The 8,677-nt window shown below is 45.4% G+C and overlaps 1 protein-coding gene across 2 annotated transcripts in view; it reads left to right on the top strand.

Moving 5' to 3' along the window:
- Positions 1 to 805: 805 nt before the first annotated feature.
- The window catches only part of CCDC113 (coiled-coil domain containing 113), a 31,000-nt gene continuing 23,128 nt past the window's right edge, over positions 806 to 8,677 (top strand). Inside the window, exons 1-3 of one of the 2 annotated variants that reach the window (XM_011938804.1) lie at positions 806 to 992; positions 3,578 to 3,704; positions 4,865 to 5,026. In XM_011938804.1, coding sequence (XP_011794194.1) covers positions 892 to 992; positions 3,578 to 3,704; positions 4,865 to 5,026 — 390 coding nt within the window. In that variant the 5' untranslated portion in view covers positions 806 to 891. The remainder of the gene's footprint in view (positions 993 to 3,577; positions 3,705 to 4,864; positions 5,027 to 8,677) is intronic. The other variant, XM_011938805.1, reaches the window with a different exon arrangement.

The following is an 8,677-nucleotide window of genomic DNA, read 5'->3' as shown; positions in this document are numbered from 1 at the left end:
GCAAGGACTTTGAGTTCCACCGGAGCTTGATTCCATTCTTGAGTGGAATGGAACCTAAGCTACTCCATTCCTTGGTTTTCTGATCTGTAAGATGATGGCAATAATATCAATTGTACCAGATTGTTTTGAGGATTTAAGGAGATGACTACGATGCACAGTGTGACGCATGATGTTGCTGTCTGCACCCCAGGTTCCAGCGGCTTGTTTAGAGGCTGTTTCACTCATTTAATTGGCAGCTCCTTGAGGATCAGAATGGTCTTTTGCAGACATTCCCCCTAGGATACTAAGGACACAGTAGATATTCAGAAACTATTTAGGGATGTCTCTTGAATGTATACCCATTTTTATCAGCCACGTTTTTTCCTTCCAGAAATGCAGGATGTTAATATCTGAGAGGAGCTGCTGTTAGCATGTAGGAAGCCCCAGGTGGTGAACAGAGCAGGGGCCTCCCAGTGGGACAGGGGAAAAAGGACACTGATAAATCGTGTTAATTTTCTGGGCCCCAGTTTCCTTATTGGGAGAGTGGAGAGAGTGATAGATACCATTACAAGGTTGTGGCGAAGGTTTTTCATAAACTATGCTTAACACGATGCCAAGGACACAGTAAGTGCTGAGAAACAGCAGCTGCTATTATTACTATCAATTTAAGAGCTTTTGTTAAAGAAGTGAAACTGAACGCGCTTAGGTGTGCGGTCAATGCCAGCAAACTGGCTGGGTCCGCACGGAGACAGGCGGGGCAGGGCGGGGAGGGGCCACCGGAAGCCCCACCCCTTTCCTCGCGTCTGGTCGCCCGGGTAACGCATCGCCGCGTCGCAGCCGGAGTGACGTGTGGCCGCCGGCACCCGGAGCTCCTGGGCACACGGCATTGGCAGGGACCACTTCGGCAGAGTGATGACTGATGATGAGATCGAGAGCGTCCTCTCTGACTCCCATGAAGGGTCGGAGCAGGAGCTGCCTGTTATCCAGCTGTGCGGGCTGGTGGAAGAACTCAGGTACCGCGGCCCGCGCCTGGGGGCTGCCCCTCTTCCTCCTGGGCCCTCCTTCCCGGGCGGCCTCGGACCTGGGGACCAGCATGGAGAAGATCCAAGCCCGCACCGAGCACTGGGGAGACTTTGCCTCTGCTCCTGCGTCTCCACCACCACTGAACCAACAAGCTGTTGGTGGAGCTAGAATGGGATGGTGGGACGAGGGGGTGGGGCCGGTGGTGGGAAGCCCAGAGGGTAATTGGGGAAGTGAGAGTTTCAGCCGGATGAGTCTGTCTCGTGCCAGACGGTGTGCTTAGCCGATCCACAATTCTACAGCGGCAAGTTAGACCAGGTGACTTCTAAGCCCTTTTCTGATGCTAAGATTCTATGATAAGGCCGGGCACGGTGGCTCATGCCTGTAATCTCAGCACTTTAGGAGGCGAGGCGGGCGGATCACTTGAGGTCAGGAGTTCGAGACCAGCCTGGCCAATATGGTGAAACCCGTCTCTACTAAAGATACAAAAATTAGCCAGGCGTGGTGGCGCATGCCTGTAATCCCAACTACTCTGGAGGCTGAGGCAGGAGAATCACTTGAACTTGGGAGGCGGAGGTTGCAGTGAAGCGTGATTGTGCCACTGCACCCCAGCCTGGGCGACAGAGAGAGACTAAGTCTCAAACAAACAAACAAATCTGTGATAAAACTAACACGGCAGCAGAACAGAAACCTAGCTATTGAGATGGTTTTAGTATGAGGCAACGTGTTCCTGAACCTGGATATAAGCATGGTGATGGACAGTCAAGAATGACTGGCCCAGCAGTCTGCGTTTATTTTGTTTTATTTTAGTTTTGCAGTCTACTTTATATCTACTACTATAGCAAGTAAATTGGATATAAAGATTCCATGATGTAGTTTAGTTGTACAACTTACTGGTCTTGCACAGAATATCCTAGCTCTAGCAGCTGAATAGATGTTACTTCTACACAGCTACAAATACTTTAGGTCAGAACTGAGGTATTATTACTAATAGTTCTCATTTTTGAGTGTTCCTATGTACCATGCATTTACATATATGATCTTATATGATGCCACTGCAACCCTAGGAGGTGGGTAAGGAAACAAAGACACAGAGGTTAAGTCACTTCCCTAGGTTCACACAGTTAGTGGTAGTGCTGGGATTCAAACTCAGGTGTGACGCCACAGACTACACACACCTGGAACATGATATATACTGAAAAAGCAAGCTAGTTTGATAGATTGTGTTTTCCATTCAGCCTTTTCCACTAGTTTGTTTTGTTTTGTTTTTGATATGTAATCTCACTCGCTCTGTCGCCCAGGCTGGAGTACAATGGCATGATCTTGGCTCACTGCAACCCCCACCTCCTGGGTTCAAGTGATTCTTCTGCCTCAGCCCCCGAATAGCTGGGATTACAGGCGCCTGCCACCACACCCAGCTAATTTTTGTACTTTTAGTAGAGATGGGGTTTCACCATGTTGATCAGGCTGATCTCGAACTCCTGACCTCAGGTGATCCACCTGCCTTGGCCTCCCAAAGTGCTGGGATTACAGGTGTGAGCCACCATGTCTGGCCCCACTAGTCTTAAAATTCAGCCAAACAGGAATTATTAAAAGTAATAGCAAAAACTGCAGTTACTTTTGTGCCAGCGTCATAGATCAATAACACATGAAAACATCAAAGTTGTTCTCTCTCTCTTATATATATACACATACATATGTGTGTGTAACACACACACACATACACACATAAGAGAAGTTAAGAAGTTAAAAAGGTTATAACCTTGGCATATACAGGATAAACTAGGTATGTTTTCTTTTCCTCTGTTCAAAGTTTTCCACAGTTTATGATGAACTTCTGGTTGATACTTTTCATCTATTGGGTGCTGGAAATAAAAGAACTGAAAAACGTAAACCAGAGGAAACATCTGAAGATTGTGGGTGTGTGTATCTTCAATAATACAGTAATTCAGGATGGGCACAGTGGCTATTATTGCCTGTAATCTCAGCACTTTGGGAAACCAAGGTGGGAGGATCACTTTAGGCCAGGAGTTGGCGCCTAGCCTTGATAACATAGCAAGATACCATCTTTACAAAAAATTTTTTAAATTAGCCAGGCATGGTGTTGTGCACCTGTAGTCCTAGCTACTTGGGAGGCTGAGGCAGGAGGGTTGCTTGATCCCAAGAGTTCAAGGTTACAGTGAGTGCAACAGAGTAAGACCCTGTCTCTTAAACAAATTTTTAAAAAAGTATGTATATAATATATAGTAATTCAGAAATAATTTCCCAAATGGGTTCAGTGATACTTGAAACCTATGACAATTTTCCACGTAATACTAGTGTTCTGAATTTTATGGCTCATTAAAACATATTAATAAAAATATCAAATATATAGCACTTACTTGTGTCAGGCACTGTCCCAGAGGCTTTGTCTTCCTTATTGGAACCCTAAAGTTCTACTCTTATACCCATTTTATAGGTGAGGAAACTAAGGCACCAAGAGGTTAAGGGGTCTTGCAGGTCCACTAGTTATTAAACACTAGTTATTTGGGGTTTAAACTCTTATTACTAGAACTTACTCAGGTACCCTGTCTTGCAGCTATGTAAACTCTGCTCTCAAAACTGAGACTGAGATGTTTGAGAAATACTACACTAAACTGGAGCCCAGGGATCAGCGACCTTCACGATTATCAGAAATTAAAATGTCAGCAGCAGATTATGCACAGGTACACAACGGAGATCTAGAACATTCTTTTATTGTTTGTCCCCTTAAATGCAAGTGGCATTTGTATATCTGCCTTCGGTGTGCCCTCTATGGCCAATTGACCATGGGACCTTCTTCTCCCTGTTTTACTTTTGATTTGTCTTTGCTCTCTAGGGTTTCTCTTTCAAGTGACTACAAAAGAAATTGGGTTCAGTTAATAGTGGATTGACTCTCCCAGCATATCTTAGTTTACTTGAAAGAATTTCTTTTGGCTAGGTGCAGTGGCTCAGGCCTGTAATCCCGACGCTTTGGGAGACTAAGGTGGGAGGATCACATGAGACCAGGAGTTCGAGACCTGCCTGGGCAATATTTCTAGACCCCATCTTTACAAAAGAAAATTCTTAAATTAGCCAGATGTAGTGACGTGCACCTGTAGTTTTAGCTACTTGGGAGGCTGAGATGGGAGGATTACTTGGGCCCAGGAGTTTGAGGCTGCAGTGAGCTATGATCACACTGCTACACTCCAGCCTGGGCAACAGAGCAAGACTCTGTCTCAAAAGAATTAAAAAAAAAAAAATCATTTAAATTAAGGGACTCAACTGTTTACAAGGCCCAGCCAGCCACCTAAATGAGGAAAGTAGGCCTGGCACAGGCCCTTGTCTCAAAGGGGTTGTCTGTGGAGGCTTATCCTTTGAGGGCCAAGCAAACCCATATGTACCCTGGACCACCCACTTCTGACCTTTGCCTTAAATGTGTAGAAAGTCCAAGATGTTTGTTTGTCTGTTTTGCTGAACACAGTCCCCCACGGATGCAGTTTCTTTCCTGTGTTCAGCTCAGGAAGTACCTCTGAGCTTCCCCTGTCTTTGACTTGAATGCTAGTCTATAGCAGGTTCACAGCCTTTCCACCTCAAGACGTTTACCCTTATTTATTTTCACTTCATTGTCAAACATAGGCCTTTGAAGTATTTAGTGCAGGGGCTTAGGATGACTTGAGAAATAAATGTCAGCTCAGGCCTAATATCCAGCATCCTTTTACCGTGAATTTATTCTCCCTGGCTGTCACTCTGGGGAACTTCTAGCAGGTCAGAGGATCATTTCGATGCCTACTAATTCCTCTTTGACATTGGGCTAGTTCATTACTAATTCCTCTTTGACAATGGCCTTGTTTCTGTTGGGTTGCAGTTTCGAGGCAGGCGTAGATCCAAATCCCGGACAGGTATGGACCGTGGGGTGGGCCTGACTGTCGACCAAAAACTTGAGCTGGTACAAAAGGAGCTGGAAGACACGAAGGATGACTTACGGCACATGAGGGCAAATGCAGAACGCGACATGCAGCATCACGAGGTACACCTTCCTCCCGGCGCAGCCTGTCTTGCCCAGGCTCCCCACCTCCACCCCATCAAGAGGTATCTAGAGTGGGTTCATGTGATTGTTGGGGCTTTAGAAGAAACACAACTAGGATGAGGCGAATCCAGGGCCTATCTTCAAGGAACTTACCACCTGCTTGTGGGGATGACACGTTTTTGAACTTTTTTTTATGGGAAATTTCAAAAATACACAAATGTAGAGAGGCTAGCACAACAAACCCCTATGTACTCAACACCTGGGTGCAGTGATCATCAACATATGGCCTCTTTTGGTTGATCAACTTTCCCTTCATCTGGCTGGGTTACTGGGAAGTGAATCCTAGTGAATCTCTGTACATATCTCTGTACATATTTCAGTATATATCTTTAATATATGAATTCTTTTAGAAGACATAACCACGATAACCCTAAAAGCTCTTAAAAATTTTTTTTTTTTTTTTTTTTTTGAGACGGAGTCTCGCTCTGTCGCCCAGGCTAGAGTGCAGTGGCCGGATCTCAGCTCACTGCAAGCTCTGCCTCCCGGGTTTACGCCATTCTCTCGCCTCAGCCTCCCCGAGTAGCTGGGACTACAGGCGCCCGCCACCTCGCCCGGCTAATTTTTTTAGTAGAGACGGGGTTTCACCGTGTTAGCCAGGATGGTCTTGATCTCATGACCTCGTGATCCGCCCATCTCAGCCTCCCAAAGTGCTGGGATTACAGGCTTGAGCCACCGCGCCCGGCCTAAAATTTTACAATAATTTCTTTTTTTTTTTTTTGAGACGGAGTCTTGCTCTATTGCCCATGCTGGAGTGCAGTGGCACGATCTCGGGCTCACTGCAAGCTCTGCCTTCTGGGTTCACGCCATTCTCCTGCCTCAGCCTCCTGAGTAGTTGGGACTATAGGCACCCGCCACCACGCCCGGCTAATTTTTTTGTATTTTTAGTAGAGAAGAGATTTCATCATATTAGCCAGGATGGTCTCGATCTCCTGACCTCGTGATCTCCTGCCTTGGCCTCCCAAAGTGCTGGGATTACAGGTGTGAGCCACTGCGCCCAGCCTATAATAATTTCTTAATAATACAACAGGTTTGAGATTTAAGTCAGTGTATTCGGGTTCTCGAGAGGGACAGAACCAAGAGCATACATGTATATATGAAAGGGAGTTAAGTTAATTAGGGAGAATTGGCTCACGTGATTACAAGGCAAAGTCCCACACAATCGATCGGCTATCTGCAGGCTGGGAAAAGAGAGAAGCCGGTAGTGGCTCAGTCCAAGTCTGAAAGCTTCAAAACCAGGGAAGCCAACAGTGCAATCTTTAGTCTATGGCCGAAGGCCCTTCAACCCCCAGGAAGCCGCTGGTACAAGTCTAAAAGGGTCTAAAGGCAAAGAACCTGGAGTCTGATGCCCGAGGGCAGGAGGAGCGGAAGGAATTGTCAGGCGTGGGAAGAAGGGAGAGCCAGAAGACTCAGTACACAAGCTTATCCACCTTTTTCCACCTTCTTTGCTCTAGCTGCTCTGGCAGCCAATTGGATGGTGCCCACCCACATTGAGGGTGGATCTTCCCCTCCCTGTCCACAGACTTAAATATCAGTCTCTTCTGGCAACACCCTCACAGACACACCCAGAAACAATACTTTCCCAGCCATCTAGGCATCCCTGAATCCAGTCAAGTTGACACCTAATATTAACCATCACAGTCAGTGAATTGAGTGAAAAGTCCCTAGGTCAGCATTTCTATACGGCACACGTGCCCATGATTCATGCCCTGTTATAGACTAATATAGTAGCGTCTCTTAATGAGTCCAATACAGTCAATTTCCTCCAGAGAAGAAACATCACTGTTAATTCGGTTGCCCACAGGATGACGTTGTTGGCTTGCATTTGAGACCCATGTTGTATGAAAAATAGATACTTCTGTTCTATTTCTAAAGTTTTCTATTTTTCTGTTTCCAAATGTGGGCATTCACAGAATCACACTTGTCTCAAGAGGGACCGATCAGTAGACTCACGTCTCTCTCATTGATGCAACCATCTGTATACATCAACTGATCCCGCTCTCCCACCCCTCCTCTCTCCCTTTCCAAACATGCATTGTTGAATTCTAGCAAGTTAAAGGAGGTTGGGATGTGGTAGCATTATCCTGACCTGCTAGGTTGTGCAATGTAAGCATCAAGTGCAGAGACAGAGATCAGTATGGGCTAGAGTGGTCAAAAAGAATGTGTTGAGGAGGTAGGGCTTAAAAGGGACTTGCCATGATCTTGAAGAATGATGGCATCTGTTTAAGGCACAGGAAAGAAAGGCACCCCAGGTAAAGAGAATGACATGGGCAAGGAAGTGGAGGTGGGCACAAGCATGGTGAGCTCATGACATTGAGGAGGCTGGTGTGATTAGAGAAGAGGCTACTTTGGAGGCTGCTTTAGGAAGTCAGGTTGAGTAAGGCCATGATTTCTTGACAGCCATGCCAAGGAGTTTATCTTTGATGTCTTAGAAAGCTGGACCCCACTAAGAATACTTGAGTAGGAGAGCAACGTGTTGAAAGCAGCGTTTCAGGTGGATTGATGTTCTACTATGTAGAGATGATGGGGCTGGGAAGAGGCTGGAGCCTGAGGTCAGCCAGTGAAAATGCTTTTGCTTCTTGGTGCCCAGAAAAAAGTCTGAACTAGGATGATTTGCAGTCTGGCTACAGATACCATTCCATTTTATTTTTTATAGTAATGTGTGTGTGTAAGTGTTTTCTTATTTCAAGGCAATCTATGTTGTAGAATGTTGAAAAATACAGTTAAGCTAAAAGAACATTTGAAAACATTCACAATTTACCACTCACAGGTAATTTCTGTTGACTTTCCATTTACCTCCTACAGTTTAGATAATTTTCTATGCATATATAAATTTCTTCTAAAAAGTAGTATCATGTTATTTTATAAACTGTATTTTTCAACATCTCTTTTTATGTCAATACACATATTCATTTTATAACAACTTTTTTTTTTATTTTTAAGGGATGGGGCCTCACTGCATTGCTCAGGCTGGGGTGCAGTGGCCATTCACAATCACAATCATAGCACACTACAGCCTCGAACTTCTGGCCTCCAGCAATCCTCTTGCCTCAGCCTCCTGAGCAGCTGGGACTACGGGCACCATACCTGACTTTATAATATCTTCTTTATTTTTTTCCATTTCCCCCCCCAAATACTCAGGCTTGGAAGTATAATGTCTTTTTTTTTAAAGTAACAGAAATATAATAAGAGTGCCTCTTTATTTCCCCACTAATCCATCTCTGTAGATGTAACTGTGGTTCATGTTTTGATGTATATCCTTACACATATTTTTAATGGATAAATAATTTCAAATATGGAAATACATATTTAGATAGATACCTTGGCCAGGCATGGTGGCTCATGCCTGTAGTACCAGGTCTTTGGGAGGCCGAGGGGGGCGGATCACCTGAGGTCAGGAATTCAAGACCAGCCTGGCCAACTTGGTGAAACCCTTCTCTACTAAAAATACAAAATTCAGCTAAGAGACACCACCCGCATGGAGGTGGATGCCTGTAGTCCCAGCTACTCAGAGGCTGAGGTAGGAGAATTGCTTGAACCCGGGAGGCGGAGGTTGCAGTGAGCTGAGATTGTGTCACTGCACTCCAACCTGGG

The sequence above is a fragment of the Colobus angolensis genome, unplaced genomic scaffold (assembly GCF_000951035.1).
Source record: "Colobus angolensis palliatus isolate OR3802 unplaced genomic scaffold, Cang.pa_1.0 Scaffold178, whole genome shotgun sequence".
Taxonomy (NCBI): Eukaryota; Metazoa; Chordata; class Mammalia; order Primates; family Cercopithecidae; genus Colobus; species Colobus angolensis.
This window is presented reverse-complemented; position numbering and strand designations above follow the sequence as displayed.